The 24,507-nt window shown below is 38.2% G+C and overlaps 1 protein-coding gene across 6 annotated transcripts in view; it reads right to left on the bottom strand.

Annotated features, from left to right (window-relative positions):
- Positions 1-641: 641 nt before the first annotated feature.
- The window catches only part of PHF21B (PHD finger protein 21B), a 205,438-nt gene continuing 181,572 nt past the window's right edge, over positions 642-24,507 (bottom strand). For all 6 annotated transcript variants that reach the window (XM_084651644.1, XM_084651643.1, XM_084651645.1 and 3 more), the window contains 9 exons: positions 19,784-19,835; positions 15,600-15,676; positions 12,414-12,468; positions 9,534-9,556; positions 7,971-8,129; positions 6,189-6,264; positions 5,057-5,160; positions 2,656-2,869; positions 642-837 (listed from right to left, as the gene is read on the bottom strand). In XM_084651644.1, the coding sequence (XP_084507770.1) occupies positions 797-837; positions 2,656-2,869; positions 5,057-5,160; positions 6,189-6,264; positions 7,971-8,129; positions 9,534-9,556; positions 12,414-12,468; positions 15,600-15,676; positions 19,784-19,835 (801 nt within the window). In that variant the 3' untranslated portion in view covers positions 642-796. The remainder of the gene's footprint in view (positions 838-2,655; positions 2,870-5,056; positions 5,161-6,188; positions 6,265-7,970; positions 8,130-9,533; positions 9,557-12,413; positions 12,469-15,599; positions 15,677-19,783; positions 19,836-24,507) is intronic.

The raw sequence follows: 24,507 nt of genomic DNA, 5'->3' as shown, positions 1-24,507 counted from the left end.
CCATTCACCTCAATCACGTAAGGTAAGGGCATTAAAATATGGCCACAAGTTAGAGACAAGACAACACATAGGACAACATGTCAAGTAAGGCAGAGCGTGGGGACTAACAATAAGAAGGAAGTGAGAATGATTTAGATGTGGCTTCATAGAAGGTATTTGAAAACAAAAGCATGTGGGAAATGGGAAGCCAAGCAAGGGATTGATGGAGACACCACTGGAGGATGACTCTGAAATGATGCAGATATTCACAAAAGGGGGCAAAAATAAGAATGAGAGAAGAGGTTACAGACCAGTGAAGGTGAACCAAGGTGTGAATGAGGCTCAGTACCACAAAGGATGGTGAAGAAAAGCAGAAACAAGAGTGTAGGTAGTGGAAGGGAAAAATGATTACATAGATTATAAACTCTCTGCAGGGAGTGGGACTGTCTGTTTTTATTAGGCACTATACCTAGCAGAATGGGGTCCTAATCTGTAAGTGGGGTATCTGTTCATTACTGCAATACATATAATTCATAAAGGGATGGAGGAGATTACATTAAAGTTTCCCTTGATCTCTGGGGGTGTTTGGTCTGAGAAGGGACTGAAGGATTGAGGCAGGTTGTATTTCTGAAAGAATGAATATCACACCATCCACACCACTATTAAATTGTCAGTCAAGTTTAATGCATCATAAAGAAGTAAAACTACATTGGCATATTTAAGACAAACACTTTTTTTCTATGCACACTATCCACTGGACAGTCCCCTTTTCAAAATAACTACTTTTAACAGTCCAAGACACGTCTTCAGAAATTCTTCACATGTTCAACCTTCCATATTTTCCTTTTTTAAATTTGTCTGAGAAGAAAAAAAAACATTAAACCTGAAAACACTTACATTGCAAGCCACATTAGAATGCATAATTGGCATACAATAATCAATGTATAACAATTGTGTTTTACTTAGTTCACTTTGTTCATCAATAAAAGAATATAAAAATCTTGTTCAACTGAGTGTTAAGTGTATTAAAATAGATTTGTATAGTACTGCACAGTTTCTCCCGGAGTTGTGAAAATGGTTGAAGGGGACCATGTGCTGCCTAGTGATGGGCAACTGAAAAGGCCAGTCCCTCATTTAAAAAAAAATGACATTCGGCACCATGTCATATGCTGATGTGAGAGACTAGCTGTGTGTCATGCTCTAGTGGTTCCTTGCTTTTGTTTTGTTTTGTTTCATACCTGTTGTGCTAAGTAACTAAAGGATGGAATCAGTGGTTGTGTGAAACTCTGCATTGTTAGAGGAAAAGGGGTTGCCCATCACTAACTACCAAGGTAGGCCTCAGGATTACAGGATAGGCCTGTGGCCTACGAAGGCGCCAGACTGACCCTTGTAGTATCAGGAAGACTCACTAGTGAAACAAGCAGGAGCTCTAAGATTTTCTCAGACTAATACTAAACATTTTCAAATGTGTTACAAATCAACAAAATTTAAAAAGGAATTAAGTTTGCAAAACCCCAGCAAACCCTTAATCTTCCACAGTCCACCCTTCCCCCAAAATTCTTGCTGTTATCCAATATGACAAACAACCCTTTGAGGCAGTTTTTTTTCCTGTACCATTTTTGCAGATATTCCTGCAAACAAACAAACAAACACCCCACCAGCTTTTTTCCATGTTACCTATTTTTACAATAAAAACGCAGTACAAAAATGTAAAATTATTTTTTGGCATATTATCTGTACTGGTAATAAAAGAAAATCAATCTTTATTTGCTTTTATTTAAAAAAAAGGGTTCAAAACATAACCAAAAAAAATAAAACCAAACTGAACCCAACCTGCCAAAGCTATCCACTATATGGTTTATGCTAAATCTTGCACAAAAACTCCATGAGAAAAATACATCAATAGCAAAATAAGTAAAAAGGACCTGCAAAAAAGTAAGGAATTTTACAGTCATACCTCTTTAAATACTTCAGAACGCATATACAGAAGCATCAGCATGAAAATACTTCAATATTTTACTAGAAACGCTAACTTCATACAGGTTTTTAATTTAAATATCTGCAATTCAGCTATAATACTGAAAAAAAATGATCTTTTTGTTTTAAAGGCTCTGTGAGCGTCCCATGACGTCATTCTTGTCAAACGGCCCATCTTCAGTTCACCTGAATCAATGAGGCAGACCTTGTTCACTTTGCTAAGAATCCATGTCAAGTCCTAAGTAGTTCCGGCTCTTTTTATATTACCAGTTTCCTCCCTCAAACAGCTTTAAGCCCAGCTACCTCCCTACTAGTTTACTAACTCTTTGTATTTAAAATTTTTCCCTTGAAAGCAAACTTGTAAAATTGTCTGCCCTCCAAAAAGGATACTTCACTTTCTATCAGCCATACTATTTCTTTTCCTTCTTATTCATAAATACATTAAGGCCAACATAACAAAACAAATCTCATAAGCACTGAAGGTCTTGGCAAATACAAAACTGCAGCAAAATCTGCTCTGTGGGAAGTTGCTGCCAGAGTGACCTACAAACTGGACTGATTGGCTTAAGTTCTACATGTGTAAAAAATGAGATTGTTTTTTGTTTCCTTCATTTCCCGTTGTTTCAGTTTAATCTCTCCTTTGCGCGTGTATAAAGTTTTTTTTTTCCATTTTCCCCAGACAGCTCTGTCAGTTGTTACCCTGTGATTGCTGCAAGGCTTTGTGCTTGGCAGCAGAGGCCGATGAGGGTTTGATCCAGGGGACAGTTAGCAGGGAGGAGGTGGTGGTGGTTGTCATGGTAACCTGAATCATCTGCTCATTTTGTATCAGTCTAATGAGAGTTTTGAGACGTTCCAGCGATGACTGAGTCCCTTTCTGCTGGGCCAACAGGCTGTTTTTTAGCTCTAAGCATTTCTGTTGGAGAGAGAGATGGGGAGAGGAAAGGAGAGACTGAGAATACATTCAAATTGGCATCAAACATCTCCCCAAAAATGCTTTCCATGTCTGGAGAACATGTCCATCTCAAACAAATTATGTTCTCCTTTGCAGATAGCAGAAACACAAGTATAACTAATGAAGTAACGGTAAGTGATGCATTATATGCACCAATGATCTTAGCAACAATATTAATCTAAGATCAAGTATATACTGAGGGCGCTTTTGACCATATCCTGTTGAAAGACAGGAAGAATACATGATCGTGTGATGACGGTCTACAGATTTTGTTAGCATGGATTTACAATGGCCACATTACTCGAAAGTGGCAAAGCCACCAATAACACTGTAAGTCTTCCCAAATGACTTCAGTAAAACCTTCAGGTCAAACTACACTCTGATGTATGTGGCACATATTTCACAGTCCATTTTAGGGAGATTAAATAAAGTGGTGTTTGTTTTAAATCCATTTACCTAAATCCAGGCAATTTAGTAACAAGGATGGCAGTAACAACTTCTAAAGACAACCTCAAATATTTTTCAGGAATAAAAATGTTAGTTTAAGGGCCACTATTTAATGTTTTACCATGGCTAGAAACAGAAGTCTGATCCTACTGGGAAGAGTATTTCTGGCTTTTAATGGTTGAAAGCTCCTGTTTCTCTCTCCAATAGGTCATGAGACCCAAACCAGTTACTGGTCCAGGTCTGCACATTGTCTCTTGTGGGCCTTGGTCCAGAATAGTTTTAGGGGAGAACATTCTTGGGAAGCAGGAAACACTTGAGGTTTCGGATTTTGGAATAAGCCCTGGGGGAGATGGATTAGAGGGCATGTGAAGTAGTCCAGGGTGAATAATAAATGCATAGATCTGCAATTTATAACAATATCACTGTCACATGTGGTGTGTATGGGGTTTTCCACTTAATTCAATTGGTAATTTACTTTTTTAGTTAATCTAAATCTCAGGAACCAAGCATCTTTGATTGGATAAATATTATCACTGGCCAAAATTGCCATTTAAGAGAGACTGCTTCCCACTCAAAGGACCTAATTCTGCTTCTGCACCACTCCAATTGACTTCAATAGCAGTTATTTTTATGCATACGTGTACACACACACACGATAGTTTGGGCTAGCTTCAACTCTCTTTCATTCTGAAATCTCTAATCCACTCCATTGTTCTAACCACTAGAGAACATTCCTCTCTCTGTGCATGTGTTAGTTTCCATTAGTGCTGATGGTGGTTATGCACAGTTAAAGGGAGTACTTCCCATTGTGATGTCTTTTAATAAGTTATTACTTTTCCTTCCACTCTGTTTTAAACGTGATAAAATATTTAACATGCCTCTCCTGGATAACTGCAATGGTAGAACAAGTACTGACCAGTTACTGTTGCAACTGCCACTTTAATTTTTCGGGATAGAGAAGATTAAAATATGTATTTACACCATATTACAAACAAACAAGCAGATTCTTATTATTAGTAGTGCTATAGTTTGAGGGCGGGGTTGTGGTCAGATAGCCATGCCTCAAGTAAGTCCTGATGTCCACAGCAGCTAGGAATTTGGGTTCTGAATTCAGGCTAACACTCTCTAGAGTGGCAGGGACTGGTAGAAGTGGTCTATACGCATACCTGGAATCAGGGTATGCTTGGGTGACCCCCTCTAGCAACACTTGGTTCTAGTTCCTGTAGGAGATGCCGAGAACACTGCTATGATACTAGACCTTCTGAGAGTGGTGACGATGGTCATATCTGCCTTACCTCATTCTTTTGGACAGATATGCGGGCTCTTAGCACTGAAGCAGCTGGTCATGCACAGATCTTTCTTGTGAAAGATGGGAAGTGCTATACTGTAGTTATACAGCTCTGACTTGTGTATAGAATGGGACAAAGGATATGTTTAATTTTGTATTCTGATTTGAGTGGAGAAGCGCTCCAATAACAGATCTGCCACTGCCTCCTTCTGCTCCTCAACCTGCCAGTGTATCTTGCTCACCTGCACACCCCCACAAAGAGACCCCATATATGTTTCTTTGTAAAGAAACTTGAACATGCATAGTTTGTGAGCATAACTCATTTCCAAGCCATCAAATCTCAGTTTTTCAAGCATAAGTGCTTTATAACCAATTCTGTAGGAGACAGTATGCCCCACAGTCTGGAGTCTTACTTTAACCGCATTGTTGAGAAGTCTCTCTTTCTCTTCCAACTGTCTATGTTCGCTCTTCAGCTCGCTGCCTTTCTTTAATAATTTTCTCTTCTCTTCTTCTTTGACTGTAGAACAATAAGGTTTAGAATGTAAATGTTAAGATACAGACTGAAGAAATGGTGTGCACTGACTCATGAGAATAGGATTAAGTGTTCTAGATGGAGCACTGCGTAGGTCTACCCCGTCCCATCTCAAAATGCATAGCCAGAGAAACTGAGTTTCCAGTTGCACATAAGACAACTCTCTATCACTTTTGAAATGGTTCAAGCAGAGGACAGACATTATTCCACAACACACCTTTGAGGTGGATATAGAATCCCTATTTTATAGACAGGGAAACTAAGGCAAAGAGATTAAACTACCTGCTCAGGGCTACGCAAATTCATTTAAGGATATTTCTTCTCACAAACGCTAGGTACAAAATTTCAGACAGTCATGTCTTTATTAAATCAAAACCAATACTTGTTAAAGCAAAGGCACTAGTTCTTATCAAAGACTATGTTCACATCGAGTTTCATGTTTTCAGTCATAAGAAATTTTTACACTGGCCTTGTACTTTAAAGTGTAATTAGAATTAGAGCTTGTCTTAAAATGTTTGCAAGCAGTAAATTTGCCAAAAAGTGCATTTTGGGGGGCACCAAAACTACTTGTGAATTAGGGTCAAATTTAGTGAACAGTTTTGGCCGAAAAAAGAAAATGGCTAAAAGGTTGTTTTGAAAAAAATCAAAACTGTTTCAAGACAAAGTACTGAATGGAAATGACCAGTTTCTAAATGAAATGTCAAATCAAAAAATTTGATGTTTTTGAATAGACATTAAAAGGTTTTATTATTAATTGTTCATTCAACTTTAGAATTTTTCTGCAATTTTTCTTTTCTTTCAAACTTTTTAAAAGAACAAATTAATCTTCAATCCATGACTGAACATCGAAAACTTCAGCTGAAAGGTGAATGTTACAGAAAATTATGTGTGTGAGAACAGGGGGCTGGGATGAAAAGCATTTAGTAATACTGGCAGGCACTTTTCTTTTTCTCATTTTAAAGGTGAAACTGGGGACTAGAGAGCTTCTTATCAGGAATCATGCCATTCTGTACCTGTTTTATGAGTAACATAGGAATGAACAATAGCCAGAGTTCCAGTCCATGGCACATTTTCATCTTTCTTTAATACCTATAAATCCAGGGAGCAACAAAAATTAGTAATCCACAAAGAGAGAGAGAGAGAGAGACACACACACTCTTAACGTTTTCCCACTCACCCCACAAAAAGAACTTTACTATTACAAAAAATGGTATAATTGGAATTATAAGTTGTAAACTGAAATGCAGTGGAAAAATTCTGTAACTTTTATTTTACTTCACTATAAACAGTGTCACTACATAATTGCTAGGATGGGGTTTTCAAATCTCACACTGGATCATCACCACAGAGGACCAAAAGGAATTATTCTCCAGCCCCCTTCATACAGGCTTACACAATTTCCAGGACAGTTAGAGGTATTTTGCCTACCTATTAGATAGAATACTGGAGATAGAATACTGGACTTGATGTATCATCATTCTGATCTAAGATGGCCAATTGCATTGGGTATGAGAAAGAGAAGATAGGCTGGTTCCACTGAATGTAAATATAGACCAGCAATTCTCTTTGACATTTCCAAAGAAACTAAATAGTAATTTTTCCTAGGGGCTAGAGCAGAGAATTCTAAGGAACAAAAATTAAGTCCGCTCATTCTGAAATTCAGCAACATTGTTTTACAGTTCTTACAAACCTGGTGCTAATCATTTGGCTTGTGTGAACACTGTTAGAATTGCATTTATAAAATGATTATCAATAGCTGCATATGATAAATCTTATAAAGAAGATGGCGTACTCTCCTTACAACCTTCAGATCCTCTGGTGCATTGTTTGTGCATGACACTGTCTCCTCCGTCTGCAAGAACTACATTACTTGCTTTGCAATTGTATGTACAGGTGGTTTTTATTGTAGAGAAGAAAAACGTAAAGGAAATGAACAGCCATTTTTAATCTTTCAGCGTAAATCTTGAGGGATGCAATACCATGAAATCAGGAGGGGAAAAATGTAAGGTAAGGTATGAGACCAGTACTGTGAAACTACCAAGCAACAAAAGCAGCAAATTACCGAAGAAACTTCAATGCAGCAGAATTTTAGTGTTATGGACACCTCAGGAATGGAGGTTGTGTCTGTAACTCTGAAATGTTTGTAACTCTGAACAAAGCACAGTTCAGGCTCCAGATCCAGTAGCTGACACTTCAGGCCACAAAGCTCTGGTAGCTTCCTTTCTGGGTTGGACTGCGTTTGCAAGCTTGTCCCCCCTCCCGGAAGAGAGAGAGAGAGAGAAAACGTGTCCCCCTCCCAGCTGAGGAATGGGGGTGGGTAAAAACAGCATGTCCCCCTCCCGGTGGGGGGTAGAGGAGGAAGGGGTGAAAGTGGCACAGACCCCAGCACTGTTCCTGCTCTGTTGGCTCTGGCTGCCTTATGTTGACAGCCCCAGCTTCTTCACCTCCTAGCTGTAAGTGGCTGCCCAGCATGTGGGGGTGAGGTGGGAACAGGCAGCCCAGCCAGCCTACTTTTAAGATGCAAAACAGACACAGTAGATTATTTGACCTTTTTTTTTTAGTCTCTGCTGCTGCCTGATTGGTTACTTCTGGTTTCACATGGTGCCTGGTTGACTGGTCAGTCCTTTACTCTGGTGTTTGTATCTTTGAGGTTCTACTGTATTACTTTCGATAATCTTGTCTCCTTAGCTAGTATGGTAGGCTGAAACAGCCTCTAGAATTATGATGTACAAACTCACTCTCTCCTTTATTCTTTTCTTGGAAAGACTGCAATACACATGCCTCAACTCACTTACCTTTTGTTGGCACTTTGGGCAGGCCCAAACCCCTTTGGGGACAGTTTTAAGAGGAGGGTCCAAGCAATTGAGATGATATGCTCTTGGACATGTGCCACATGGTTGCAAGTTAATGCCACGCTTACATGCTGTACAGTGTTCATCGTGGTGGATTTCATTCTGAAAGATAAGAAAAGGGTAGGTTGGGTCAAGTCAACTCTTAACATAACTTTCCATGAGCAGCACTTGGAGTCACTACTTCACCAGACAGACCATTCAAACACAATATCTCATTTTCAAAAGCTTCCTCGCTGCTGTAGAAGGAAGACAAACAATTTTGTACTCATCAGCAACAAACAAACAAAATCCAATGAGTTGCAACAAATAGAAAAAATGTGAAATAATCAAACAATCACACAGACAGCAATCAAACACAGATATGAATCAACTAATGTTTCCAGCCTGTAATGTTATAAATTATTCCTCTCTGTTTCTGGGAGTGTGTCACTGTCACTTCCAACACACATATATCACCAGGTGCAGTTCTATTTTGATGAGTGGGCCAATGTCAATATGTGGCTCACTTGTCCTTCAAGTCCACAGTAAAAGCAAGCAAGCACAAGTTTCTGGGGAAAAAAAAGCACAGTTCCAAGTCTTATGCACACTGCCTTGAAGAGCAGCTAGGGAAACAAGCATGAATACACCTTTCTCCCACATGCCCCCTCACAAATTTCCTATAGAGAGCCCCCATCCCTCTCTTCTCTATTTCGTTAATTATTGTTTTCTGATTTAAACCAGACAGATCCACTATAAAAACCTTTCTCAAACAAGACTGATTAGTACTTTATCTGTAGTTCATTTTATATATTGCTAAATCTCATTAACAAAGTTACAATGTCATGTAGTAAATTGTTATGCTAATCTGGTGGCACTGTTAATTACTCTTCATATAATTAACTACATTTTAATAAAAGAGAGACTGACTTTGGAACTCTCATGGTTTGTGAATCATTACATAAAAAACTCAATTTTCCTACTAGTTTTCCAGGGGAAAAAACGTGATTTATTGAAATAAGTTTATTCTATAATCATGTTTTCATCTTTCAGAATATCATTTTTACAAAGTTTCATGTCAGCTTTATCCAGCATCAGATCCTAAACTCAAAATTACTCTTGTCCAAAATGCCTCTCCAAAAATGTCAATATTAGAAAGCACTATTAAAAATGTCTAGATTGTAACCTTAACAGAGAGAGATCTACTCAAGTAGAACAGTAAATATTTTTCTTAGCTGTTTATTAATACCACAAAGCTAAACCAGCATTTTCTCAATCAATGGATTCTACAAAGTATTAAATTAAAACCTGTGAACACGAAAGCACACAAGTTCAGCTTGTTCTGAAATTCTGCTTTAATGACTCAAAGATTTAGGTAAACTGGAGAGATTCCAGAAATGGTAGAAAAAAAAAGGGAAAGGAAACATTGCAATTTTGTACCCTGGCAGAGACTACACTAATTAACAGCAAGCACTGTATTACATGATGATGAGACAGACAGTGGTAATATACAAATCTTGCTAAACATACCTTCCAACATGGATCCTCATTTGCTAGCACATGAAAGAAGGGCAGAGAACAAGTTAGTGGACAACACATCAGTGCAATGAATTTTAGTCAAGCCATGACACAAATGATGAAAGAAGGGGGGGTTACAGCCAGTTATTTTAACGTGGACATGAGAGAGTGACACTTGAAATAACACCAATGAACGTTTTAGTATTCAGAGCTGTATGTTATTTAGGTTTCAGGATTCGGGCATCTGAAACTCTAAATGCTGAAGATGTTAAAAAATTTCATAGTACCAAAAGGTTGAGGTCTGTCCTAAACTTCCGATCGATAGGAACTGTCCATGCTTAACTAGATAGGAAAAATTTTTCTCTAAAGGTTTGACTCTTCCAAAGCGGAACACTCTGGCCCCCAACCAGCAGAGCACTTAAGCAGGTGCTTACCTTTTCAGTACAGGTGTAGTCCCATTGACTTACAGTTAAGCATGTGTTTAAATGCTTTTCTGACTCATGGCTAGAGTGCTCAACACCTTGCAGCATTGGGCATTATATTATCATCAACCCTTCTACATCAGAATCGCTCATGTCAAAAAAGTGTGTCATGTTTTGGGCTATCGCTTAGATGACTCTTTAATGGTTGTAGCCCAAGCCTGATGGAAAGAGTAGTTAGAGGTGGTTGAAAAATACACTGAATTTTTCAAGAAACTGTTTGGAAAAATTAATTCTTTAATGTTTTTTTTTCACAACAGCAAGTCTGTAATTTCCATTGCTGAGTCACAAAACACTTGGGCACAATGTCTCACTGAAAAGTCCTAGAATCTCTCTCCTGCGCTCCTGTAAGTCAGCTGATGGAGTAGTCTTTCTTTGGGTTAGGAGATGGAAGTGATGTGGAAACTTCTTTCTTGTGCTCCTTTTCTGATCACACATTATCTGGTGTGTGTCTACATACTTATGGCAGACAGAATTTGATCCACATGTCCAAAGCACCACTTGTATTCATGCTCACACACACTGAGCACAGTGAAACTATGATTATTCAGATGAACGGGGCACATGAAAGCTATTCAGATAAACAGAGGGGTGGATAATTGGAGAGTTTTTGATATAGGCGATGCATGTCAGGGACATGACCTCATTTCAGCTAAGAGATTTTTCCCAACAAACAAAATCTGAGTAATTGACATTTCACCGAGAATATCACAAGCACCATTCTCTCCTACGCTTTTTGTAAAGGAAGAGCTGTTTCCTGCACACTGTGTTTTCTTTAACAAATATACAATGCTTTTCAAAAATAAATAAATCCTTTTTGCTTCACATTTGTCAATAAAGTTGACCTACTCTAAGTGTCCACTTTTTCCTCTTCTACCTGCTGGAATGATCTAAACTGAAAATTATTTTTAAAGGGAGGTTGGTATAATAAGCAAGTTGGTGAGCTATGCAATGGAGACAATTACATTAGAGTGTAAATTCTCTGGGACAGGGACTGTCTTGCTTTTCTGTGTTTTCATACCTAGCACAATGGGGTCCATCACTGGGGCTCCTAGGTGATACCACAATACAAATATATAATAACTAAAGCTGTGAGCTATGTAATTAAGACAGACAATGGAGCAATTGTTCAGCACAGCAACAGGGATTTTAGATATTAGGAAGAATAGTTATAGTGCTTACTAAAATAACTAACAATTAAGGTAAAACAGTGTCATATCCCAAGCAGCTTTGTGACAGTCATGCCACTGAAGCTTTGTCACCTGTCTAAAAACATGGACACACAGAGGAAACAAGGAGATTTACTGAGGGTCTGAGAGTAACCTAGCTAATGTCGTTCTCTCTAGGCATGTGTTTACAGGGAAACACAGGCATCAGTATTAAGTTGTATAAGAAGAGTAAGGAAAATGGGATATCAGCAACATAGGAAGAAAAGACCAAAGCAGGTCGCAACTTTGCATCTGTATTAAAATGGCACTTTTAATTGCACCTTAATACTTAAAAATATTTTTTTTATTGTAGAAAAAGGATAAAGGTCCCTGTCCTTTCCTACCTCTAAAGTACTATCATGTATAAACAGTAGAATCTAAGTTGTAGCAGCTGCATCAGAGGAAAGAAATATTCACATCTCTTTACAGTCTTCCTCTCCTGTTCTGCAATGTATTCAAGCCCCTCATCCTCAGTTCTACACAGCACTGTCCCCCCTACAATGCAATTTTTATTTCCTTTTATGTTCTGTTTAATCCTCTCTCCTTAACTTTCCCTCTTTCTTCCCTTTTTTCCACTCTTGGTTCTGTGCCTTTTCACATGCTGCCCCTTATGCCTGCCACTTATTCCTTCTTCCCATGAGCCATTACTTTTCTTCTCCAAATTTAGTTCAGTGTTGCCAATTTGTTTTTATTGTGAAATCTTACAAATATTTGGTGTTTTCCTTAAAGGCTCAGCTCCTGGAGTCACTGAGTACATGAGAATTTCACTGTTTCCTTTGAAAACTAAGTTTCTACTCTCATAGTTACAGAGTATAGTTGGAAAATGTGAACCCTAAAAGCTGAAAACCAGAAGATAAATGAAAAGACCCCCTAATGTATTTTTTTAGTCTAATCCCTTGGTTTTTGAACATTTGGAATTGCAATACTGCCTCCTTAACATCTACTTTTTCCCTACAACACTAGAAACCTGATCTTTCCACTGATTTCCCAGGGCTTTGGGGATCATGCTTTATATCCTTATGACTCCATAACTTTATCTTTTGTTTTGCAGTGTAACCATCTATTTTCATTGCACAGTCCAAGGGGCAGGGGTCTTGTATAGCTATACACACTATGGTACTCTAGAAGTAATTAATAACAAATACAACTAATAAATATTTAATACCACATCATAATAGCAATGTATTCATTTAAAAAATACTTACCTCTTGCTGAAAGGAACAAGGGGTTATTCAAATAATTTGATGCAAGGCGTTTCCGCTGCAAAGGGAGAGAAAAGAAACCATACTGTTATCTCAAGAGCTCTGGCTCTCTTATACTTTTCTACCATCAGTCTCGAAGGAATTTCCTTCATGCATAATCAGTACTCAAAAAGCTAATTCTGTGACTCAGAATATACTCTGCTTAAGGCTTCTCAGATGGTCAACTAAACCATATACAGCTGCATTATTCATCTTCTAGCAAGGTTTCTACAGACCACTTTATTAGATTTTATTAACAAGTGGTAAATGCAAATTACCAACATTATTGATTGGGCTTCAGGAGTGGTTCCTGGGGTCTGTAAACAGTACTAAAAAACCTGACACCCAAAGAACATTTATCATAAACAAATACATACTAAATTGTTGCTGTGAGACAACACTTTTATTAGTGTCGATAGAATTGGTGATGAACTTTCTACAGGAGGGGGAAAGAAGTCACCACTTTGTGTGACAATTATCTGCATTTGATACACGTAAATTTTGATTGCAAGCTGTACACAAAGGCATTGGGAAAATATTTCCCCCCAAACATTAATGTGCACTACCTTTAGGTGTCAGAGGTCATCTCAGTCTGAAAGAATTTCAAACCTATGGACACCTGTTCTCTAGGTACTTAATTGAGACAACCAAATAACATTCCAACCAGTTACCAGATGGTAACAGCTATTGGTCACTAGAAACTTGGGTTTGCAGTCTAGAGAATAAAGGTCTCCATCCACGGTAATTGCTTTCCTGAGCCATCCAGTTCCTGGGCCGTGACCTTACAAAGAGTGCTGTGCTCCTCCAATATATGTTGTTGAACCTACTTTCAGGAAAATCAGAGTTTTCTTTCTAACAAATGATTTATTCAGTGGTTAGTAAACTGCTTTCTAGTGTCATGCTCTTCAGAATACATGAATGACTGGATGGCTAATGAATTTTCAGTTGACATCTGTTCCTTCAGAAAACATTCAGCCTGAAACATAGCCTTCCTTCTGTTTTAAAAAATATACTACCCAGGGTGGAAGAATGGAATAATTTCTTCACAGCATAAAACCCCCAAACATGCTTTTGGGCAGAGATTTAGCTGCAGAAACAGAAGTCCAATTTGAAACAGCAACTTCATATTCACAATCAAGGCAGTTAACAGCACAATAAAGCACATTTTCTTGGCTCCGGCAGTTTGGGGGAGGGGGCAAGTAAGAAGTGTAATTTATATGCAATTTCAATTTAAACAATCATGAATTAAAGATCATCCACTAGATCAGTTGTAAATTAAACTGCGCCAAAATGTCTGAAAAATGCCACAAAATACCTCAGCACACTGATTAGTAAATCAATCTGAGAAGCTAATTGATTGGAGGAATACCATCTGCTTCCATTTTATTTGAATGACATTCCCTATGGTCAGTCCTTAATGACAGCTCTTAATGAGGACAGAACTGGTCAGCCACATGACTCTCTCATTTTAAGATTCTTTCTACATGCTATTCTTCACTTCAGGATATACTTTTGAGAATAAAGTCTAATAAGAACAAGGATATGATAAATGTATTTACCTCCTCATCAACCCTATACAACTTAATTTAATTTCTCAAAAATACTGCTCAGGTTAGGACCAAAAAACCCATGCAAAATACATTTTAAACAATCCAGTAGTAGTACACTTCAAGCCAAATGGACCTTATATGAGACAACACAAATAAAATACGAATAATACTGAGGTCCCCATTGAGCTGGGCACTATATGCACATATAGCAAGAGACTCACAGTTTGAATTAATAAGACAGAGGGGGTGGGGAAAAGGAAACATCAACATTCCCCATCTGTGTAATAGGGATAACTGAGGCAGAAAGAGATTAAGCAATTTGCCCAATGTTACAAAGCAAGTCTGTGGGCAAGACTGGGAATAGAATTCAGGTCTCCTGAAACCCACTCCACTGCCGTAAACTGCAAGACCAACCTTCCTCACAAATAAGTCACTCAAAAATCCATTTACATTCTGCTTACCAGTTAGTTCCCTTCTCTCAACAATCAACTACCTCCCCTCTACTACACTGGCCAAAATAACTGGAAATCTCAAAAAGCTGGTTTAGCTAAGAGTCTGCATTGCTGATAATTTGTTAAGCAAAATCCATGTCCTTTGGTTTATAGAACACAGGAAAAACTAATATATGTTCCTTATATGTAGAGCTTGCCAGAAACCAAAATTTCCATTCTATGGGAGATTTCAATTTTTTTTATTCTGAATTACAATTGAATGATAACATTTCCAAATTCCCTGTGGAACAAAGGTTCTGAAAAATTTTAATTGAAAACTATCATAACATTTAGTTTAGATAATGTCTAATAGCTTCCTTGTCAACATATTTCATTTTAATATGGTAAAATGTTTCATTTTAATAATGTTGATCCATTTTGTTAACTTTTATTACAGTAAAATATTAATTTTAATGATATAAAAGTAAATCTACACGATAGGTAAAATGCTTTTAACCTTTTCAAAATATTTTGCCATTATCAGAACAAAATGAGAAAGTCAAAATGTATGTTTTTTTTTTTTTAAATAACCCAAGCTTTGAATCCAATGCTAGACGAGGGTCAAATTTTGTCACACCTGCGAAAGCTCATTGAATACGGTAGTACTGGAATAAAAGAGCAGAAATTAGATGCCAGGGTTTCACTTCAGAGTTCCTTTATTATCAACAGGACCATAGGCACATTAGTTAATAAATGCTCATGAAAGGGCTAGATTGTCTTCTTTGGAAAATGAAGACTTCTCTGCTTTTTCATTGACAAGTATTACATGTGTAGCAGCAGTGCACGTTTCAACATACTGACCCACCACTGTTCTTCAGTCCTGACCTGGAAAGACCCTTCTCTATGGGAAAGAGAGTAATTAGGTCCCATGTTTATTTAGTCTTTTTTGGCCTCTGCTCAGACCATCAACAAGAGTTCCAGTTAGAGCCAAATGATGTTCGGATGTGAAAAGCTGTTGCCTACAAACTGAGATAAAACATGTTTGTTTTATACCCCCACCCCCACCAATCATATGAGTTCCTCATTCATATGTACTTTTGCAATAAGAAGCACTTAAGCCTTTTATTGGAATAGAACAGAACTGTGGTGAAAAGTGAATGATAAAGTACCTCAGTTTCCAAGAGTCCGCTATAGGCTGGATTTGCTGTGCTTCTTCTCTTTCTTTCCTGACGCTTGCTCTGGATTTCTGTAACCATGGAAAGAAACGTTCATTGTGTGTTTTTCATTCATCAGGGGAAAATGTAGATCTAACTTGCTAAGCAAGATGCTCTTGCCCCCAACGCCTTGGGCATTGTGTTCAGTTTCAGTTTCTACAGTATAATTGGGTTGCCTCAGTATTGATAGTTGCTGCAGTTCAAGGTCTGATATTACTAAGCCTTTCTTATAAAATTCAAACACAGGCACTTTTATTTCATCTTCCTCCAAAACAGGCTTGCTCTGCACTAAAAGATTTTATTATGATCCCTTCAGAAACATATTTAGAAAGCTCCTTCAGATGGCTTTCAAAACACTACCAATATCTGTTATTAAAAAAAAAAAAGCATATCAAACATATATCCCTTGCAAGTTGTATCCAGTAAAAATCACAGGGCTATTTTGAAATTTTACTGTATATTGGTTTTGTTTTCCTCAGGTTAGGAAGGTGATGAAAATCAGGGTCATAATGAGAAGCTAAATTCAATCTTAACTATGGACTGATAATTTGTCTGTCCATAATATACAATATTATGATCTTGTGCATAGAATGCAGTATCAGTTACTGGCACAGGCAGAAGTAAGGCCTTCTAAGGTCATCATCATAATTGGAACTCCAGACGCACCAAGTCACAGTCCTATTTAGAAGTAGGGAAACACAGGAAAACGCTTGTTTTCCTACACCAAAAGGGATTTAGGAGTAACATTGGCTGTGAAAATGCAGCATACCTCTGTAAATATACAAAGATGTAGATAGGGTAAAATCCTGACCCCATTGACGATAATAGGGCCAGGATTTCACCTGGTGTATTTCACTTTATTCTTTGCAAACTGCTTTTGAAAATGGAGGAAGATGTTTACTATGTCAGTGTATTTTATAGCCTTCATTTTTCAAATCAACTAGTAATCTTGAATGCGCCATTTCTGGGGACTCAGCACTTTCTGAAAATCAGGCTCCTGAAATGTGTCAAGTTGAATTCTGAAAATCACTAGTCACTTCTGGAAAAACTGAGGCTTATATACACTATCTTTTCTCATTTGTTAGTGCTGGTGAAAAACGCTAGAGACTGAAGTCTATGTATTTACAGGCAGCAGCTGTGCAAACTTTTTCTCAATGTCGTGATATCATGACCATAAGGGGCTACCTCTAGTAGCAAGAAATTAGTTCACCCCAAATGCCCATCCAGCCTTTGGCTTTAGCTGAGGTTGCCAACAAGTGTGCTGGAGGGTTTTGGTGATGTGGACACTCACTGAGAAAGAACTGGATTGAGAAAACTAAGCTCAAGTCCCCCACAGGGCATGCCCAGTCACCAGATTGTCATTGATGCTGGATCCAGGATGCACTCTAGTGACCCACTCTGGTGAAATGTTTGGTTCTCACCGCCAATGCCACAAGTATGCATGTGTATTTTTTTTAAAAGAAAAAGCTAAAAAGAAATACTTTAGGTGGGTGTCATACATCAGCAACACATTAACTGGAAATCAGCTTTGTCCCCAGTGAAGCATCAGTCCACTACCACCATCACCAATGAATATCTCTTGTAAATTGGTCTATGCAGCCTATATTGACAATGTATCCTGAGTGACATGTACCTCTTACAAAATCCAACTCAAGGTTCATGTGTTCCATTTACTACTTAAACTCTCAAAAGAGAGTGCATATGGCTCAGGTTGACTCTCTGCAGGGCAGTGTGATGCTCCCAATGAAGGGAAAGAAACTTTTCTGGAAGTTAGCTGGCAGGGTTGCTAGGCTGAAGTGGATCACAGCCCATAAGTTGTCTAGGGCCCTCAACCACAAAGTAAATCAATATAAAGGAAGGCAAAAGATATTACATAATAGAGTAATGATATCAAATAAGTTTTAATGACCCAGTCTGAATATGCTTTATGTTTTTACTTCCAAAAGCGTAAAATTGCTAAACACATTAGACACACTAAAAATAAGCTGAATTTAATGACCAATACTGCCTGACAAACAGCAATGACTGGTAACAGTAAACATGACAAAGGATTGAAATAATAAACTCTCAGGAGTGTGAAATCTGTTGAGGTACTTTTCTTTGACAGTTGTAATCACCACTAATTGTGAAGAAATACCCTTTCTATAGTAAATGACTTTATATGGAGCCATTTATTTAGAAGCAGTAGGAATATTAAAAAAAGTGAATTTGTCTAAAGGGACTAATTTTGCAGGATTAGAATAGTATGTAGATTCAAAAATGTAAGTCTTTGCACTTACAGTATAAGGAAGAAAATTGGGTGCTACCTGGTATTTTCAACATAGTGGCATAGAATTAGTATGTTTTAATGAAACCCAAGGGCAACAGAATTATTCAAAATGATGCTCTTCATGCACTTTATCATAATTTCAGATTCTGCCCCATTTTCCTCAAATATAAAAGAGAACATGAATAATCTCTAAGACTTGCAATCATCATCTGTACTTTTGAATTATAAGAGATGCGCAAAAAATGCTCTCTCTTAATTTCCATTTCAATCTATTTCCATTAAGGATTAGGAAAGGTGACATCTTAAACTTTCTTTAAACCGCTTTCAAATTTTCAGTCTTCAGGACACTAGGATGATTTTCTAAAATGCAAATATAAAGAGAAAAGCCACTCTGGAAAATCGAGGAACAAAATTAAAGAAAACATACTGCATATTTTGGCATGATATTGTTATTAAAATGCTACGGTCTCCCGATACACTGAATAAAAAAAATTAATGTACTAGAGAACTAGGAAGATGAGTGGTTTTATTAAAAAATACATAAAAATCAAATTTTCCAATGGTAACACAGGCTCTAACTCAGATACTGAAGTACGTGCCTGACTTTAAGCATGAGTAGTCTCATTGATTTTACTAAGAGCTTGTCTACACAGTGGGGTAATGCTCTTTACCGGGGTGTGATTTCTAAAGTGCACTAACATGCACATTAATTGGTCCATGCAAACCCTGCTGGTGTGCATTAAAAGTTCCCTAGGGTGCTCTGTAGTGCTGTTTTAAACAATACTACATTAAAGCCCTCTGGAGAACCTCTAGTGCGCACCAGCAGGGCTACATGGGCCAATTAATGCATAACACATTAGCATGCTTTAGAAATTACACCTCCCATAGAGCACATAACCCCAATGGGTACGCAAGCCCTAAGACTACTCGCATGCTGAAAGTTAGACATATGCTTAAGTATCTTCCTGAATGGGAGCCATAAGATAGGAGTTTAGTAAATTAGTTAGTAATTTATGATTCAATCATGCAAAATCAAAGGCCAGATTCTCAACTGGCATAAGCTCCAGTGACTATGATGGAACTATACCAATTTATACCTGCTGTGGATTTGGACCCAAGTTTTTATAGAAAAAAATGCACTGCCTGAAATTTGTAGTTTATGTTTGGATCTCTTCCCCTTGCTGCCAAAAAATCTATTTCACACCTGCAGCAAATGTGCAAATCAGGGCACTTTTCCCCATCTACACTTTCACAACAGAAAAAGAGGCATAAATCTGTTAATTCTTGCAGTTTATTTTTGAAGACTGATCATGGGACTACAGAGGTGACAGAACACATAGGGATCAAACACACTGAAAGATGGACATTGGCCCAGATTATCCATTGTGCCAGCTTTCTAGCTGGTGCAGCAAGTGGATTGGGAGAGGGGAGGAAATCTGCCTACAGAAAGGGTTGGCAAATTGGCTCTCTGATTCATTACCCAGATCTGCGTTGGTCACAGCTTTGGTGGAGTTTAGGTTTTCTAACCTATGACACTCGCAACAGTTCTCAAGGGGCCATCTACCAGCTGGGGACTGCTTGAGAGCAGAGCATTCTTGCCAGACCCCCTCCTGACCCATTATGCCAGGCGTCCCAGCTGAGGAGTCAATTTCTGCTCCCTGTGAGGCATGCAAAGAGAGCTAAGCAAGAGCCAGAGGCTCTGATCCATTATTTTTAGGATGGGACAGTTGAGCATTGTTAAGATTTTACCAAATCCTTCAGCTTTCTGTAGACAGATTCCTCATTGATTCTTACTGTCTGTAGCATAGTATGGAGAACAGATGAGATTACAGACTAAAGTGTAACTGTAAAACAATATATGAATACTTACCTTCCAAGTGTTCTGTTGTAACCAGGCCTAATGCTACCATAAAGGCAATTTTCTAGGGAAAAATTAAGAAAGTTCAGTTTTGCATCCTATGATAACAACTGTAAAAAAATGCCAGCTTTGCCAGAATAAACTCCATTTAGGGATTTTATAAAATTTTACTTTTTGAATAAATATATAACAATATGAACTTAAACTGAAGATCTTCTTCAGTTACATGTGAACAGACATATGCTACATGCATGATTATATGAGTCTTGGTAACAAGCATAGGTTTACCAAAATCCAATGATATAAACATAAGAATTTACAGTATGATCAAAACTCCACCACGATCCTGCTATTTTTATGCTAGAAAATTTCCAGAGAAATGTTTAGTTCATTATTATTATTGGTTGGACGTGTTATAAATTAAACAGGCCAGTGATACACTCACTAAGCTTTACACCACTATGTATATCTAATAATTAGCTGTTACTGAAGGCATATTAGGCATGTTTTCCTATTGCCATTCAAAGTCTGCCCCTCCCAAACACTGTAGAAAGAATCTCACACATCTAAATTAGTCAGACACAGGGTTGCCTTACAACTGGACCCAACATCTTCCAGCAGATAATGAACAAGCATCTCCCACTGACTTCAGTTGGAGCCATGTTGTAAAGCAGAATTTGGCCCATAATAATACATAGCATTTTTATACAATGTGTACATTCAAATCACTAAACATACACTAATGACTCTTCCCAACACACTGATAGGTAGGTGGACAAGAAGTGCAGTTGGTCAGGAATTTTACATCAACATGATTTTTTCAGTGGAAAATGCAGTTTCAGCAAAATTGAAATTCAATTTTTCTAAAATGTTTCTATTTTCTTGTAATATTTTGGTTTGTATTGTTTTGACATGAACTGAAATATTTTGGTTTGTGGAAGTGGGCCAAACTATTTAGTTTTGCCTCATTTTGACATTAAACTACATCTGCCCACAGTGCCTCATAGTCTTATTTTCCCCTATGGGACAGGCTCTTTGGCCGGACTACATCTCCCAGGATGCATGGCAATCTCCCCACACTGAAAGACATGCCGCAACATGGAGGCACATGACTGCAGGTGAATCGAGAGAGTAGCAGTCTGATCAGAGAGCTCAGCCCTTGGGGACAAGAGGCACCTTAACTGCAATGTCCATGAAGTGCCATGGCACTATAGGCAGGTGCAGTTAAGTGTCAAACTGACTCCAAATGAAATGTTTAGATTCATTTTGTTTTGATCAAAAGCATCAAAACGAAACATTTAGATATTTCCTAAGTGAAAATTAAAGTTTTCATTCAGTGAAAAATGTTCACATTTTGACTTTTTGTCCCTATTTGGGATGAAAACAAAGCTGAAATACCAGAATTTCCAGTTGTGATGAGAATTCCGATTTTCAGATCTAGTAAGCATTATTATCTTCATTTTACACATGAAGAAACTGCAAATGAGGGGCACAAAGGGCAGAGTTGGGTGCCTTTATCCTTTGTGTTCCTTTTAAAGTCTTTATCAGAAAGATGAAGTGATATGCCCAAGACCACACAGTGACGCAATGGCGGAGCTAGGATTGAAACTGGGGAGCTCCTGACTGCCAAATCCATACTCATTCTGCCAAACCACATAGTCTGCTCAAGGCTCAGTTCTTGCCATAGATAAAAAATGGGTAAGTGGCATCTCAGCACTGGCAAGCCAGATGATAGTTAGGATTAAATTGCCTCTTCAGCTACTGTGGTGATGATGGGCACATAACCGACTGATAGATTTGCATGACAAATCTTAACTCCGATAATCTGCCCTCCTTACACATATGAAACACCAGCTGGTATCAGAGGGGGTCCTGCATGAAGGAAAAGCAGAATATCTGATCTGAGATCCACTGTGCAGAACTGAGAGGGGAATTTTGTCAATAGATTTGAATTACAAGCAGCACCTGACAAGAGAAGCTGGGAGTTAACTTTACAGCATGATGAACCTTACCTTTAGTGATTCAATAGGCTTTTTAATTTCAGGCTTAGAAATTTTGAACAGTCAATATTTGATTAAATTCTCATAGCAGAGCCATAAATGCATATGATATTACCTGAAAATTAAATTGTGAGGAGGAGCAAAGTGTCAATCTCTTGAATCTAAAATTAAATTGAGATTGGAACCCCTGCTAAATAATTTCCACTTTTTATTACAAAAAGTATTTTAATAAAATTTTCTAACAGAATTAACGATAGCATAGTTATTTAACATATGCACAGTATTCATTAAATGGACCTGATAGTTATCTCACTATTAAGGATAGAGGAGTCAGACCTTAATAGATGTCTGCAAGACAATTTCGTTTTTAAAAACCGTAGTACGAGCTGTATTTCTTTAACTAGTATTATTTTAATGGTATATGTATTTTTATGGGCTTCACTTTTTCATAATGATGTGTTCAACTGAATTTCACTCAAAACACTACCTCCACTGCTATGCATTTTTCCACAAATCTGAGGAGCTACAATGGAAAATTGCTAATTCTTACTGCACTAATCCATAAAAGTGATAATTCAGTCTATCCAGGTTCTCATTTCACATTCATCTCGATGGTATATCAGCCCCTTAAATGTGTTTAAAACTGAAGCATCAATCTCTCTGTTCCTTTCCTCTGTAGATAGGAGTAGTAAACTGTTTTGACTGTAGTATTTTCTTTTAACTGTGCGGAAAAATATTGCAAGAAAGCTATACTGAGGAAATGAGTGAGAAATTATCTTAATTGAAAAAAAACCCAGGAAATTGATTCTGCTAAAAATTTCAAAATTATGAAGGTTTTCCCATTTTCCAGGATTCACCATGAACATTTCTGGCAACATTTTCTGTGACTTCTAATTAAAATTTTAATTAAAATTATCAACTTTTTTCATTTACCAAAAAGTGTGTATTCAGCAGCCAAAATTCTTCCATATAGTTTTAATAAAATCTTAATTTTTTAAATTAAAATGTTGCTAAAAATGTCACGGAAAACATTGCCAAAAATGGAAAATTTCACTGTCAGCAAGTTTTTGCAAAAAGTTTTGTTTTCTTAAAGAGGCCATGTTCTAATGAAAAAACATTTGGTGCATATTTTTGTTGACAAGCTCTATAAATCAGTTTTATATTTAGGCCCCACTTCAAAAAGGTATTTAACAGCGTGCATTACTTTAAGCATTTCAGTGGCCACTCAAGCAGTCAGTTAATGCCAAAATTACGCACATGCTTAAGTACTTTGCTGAATCAGGGACCTAGATTTGATAATACTGTGATCCGTTTACGCAACTCACATCTCTTTAAAACAAGCCAGTTTTCTCCATGACTTATCAGCAAAAATTGAGTGGGTACTTCCTTAAAGAGGAAGCATAGCTCAGTACAGTAACTCCTCACTTAAAGTTGTCCCGGTTAATGTTGTTTTGTTGTTATGTCGCTGATCAGTTAGGGAACATGCTCGTTTATAGTTGTGCAATGCTCCCTTATAACGTTGTTTGGCAGCTGCCTTTGTCCACTGCTTGCAGGAAGAGCAGCCCTTTGGAGCTAGCTGGTGGGGGCTTGGAACCAGGGTGGACCGGCAGCCCCCCATCAGCTCTCCGCTCCCCTAAGTTCCCTGTGCGGCAGTCGCCCAGCAGGCTACCAACTGCTGGCAGTTCAGCTGTCCCTCCCCTCACTGCCATGTGCTGCTCCTGCTCCTCTGCCTTGGAGCTGCTCCTGGGAGCCTCTTGCTTGCTGTGGGGGGGAGCGGGGGGTGGAAGAAGGGTGCTAATGTCAGGGTGTCCCCCTCCCCCTGCTCCTGTTCCCCGCTTACCCCATCTCCAAGAGCAGGTGGGGACACGACAGGGCTCAGGACAGAGGGAGCTTGCTGGCAGCAACTGCTGCCTCAACTTGCTGACCTACTTAAAAAGGCAATGTACTTAGAGTGGCATCAGAGTACTTAAAGGGGCAATGCGCATCTCTCTCTCTCACACACACAGGGTGTGTGTCTCTGTCTCTGTCTGCCATGCTGTCTCCCCTCCCTCCATTTGTGCTGCCTTGTAGAGTATGAGGCTACATCAACAACAATGTGTTAAACCTTGAGGGCTCAGCCAAGTGCTAGTTCATCATTTAGCAGTAAGGCATTCCCTGGGAAATAGCCCACCCTCTGACTTCACCACCTCAACCAAGCTTCACAATCATCATTGCTGTGTACAGTATTAAATTGTTTGTTTAGAATTTATACTGCGTATAGATATATAAAACATAGTCTTTTGTCTGGTGAAAAAAAATTTCCTGGGAACCTAAACCCCCCCCCCACTCCCCATTTACATTAATTCTTATGGGGAAATTGGATTCGCTTAACATTGTTTCGCGTAAAGTCGCATTTTTCAGGAACATAACTAAAATGTTAAGCGAGGAGTTACTGTAGTTAGGACACAATTCCTTTGGGCAAAGCACTTAGGGCCAGATTTTTAAAGATACATAGATGCTTAAAAATGCAGATTTCCAAAAATAGATTGAAAATCAATGCAAGCTAGGCCACACCTGCTTTTGAAAATCCCACTATGTGCCTATCTGCATCTTCAAGCACCTCCATACTTTTAAAAGTCTCTGATCCCCATCTGTAGAACAGAAACAATATTATTTCTCCAATTCACAGGGCTGTTGTAAGGCTAAATACATTAAAGAACGTAAGGTGCTCAGATACTGTAGTAAGGGAGCTAGCTA

Source organism: Lepidochelys olivacea (genome assembly GCF_965140295.1).
Source record: "Lepidochelys olivacea isolate rLepOli2 genome assembly, chromosome: 1".
NCBI lineage: Eukaryota > Metazoa > Chordata > Testudines > Cheloniidae > Lepidochelys > Lepidochelys olivacea.
Note: the sequence above shows the minus strand (reverse complement) of the source record. Positions and strands in the feature narration are given on the sequence as shown.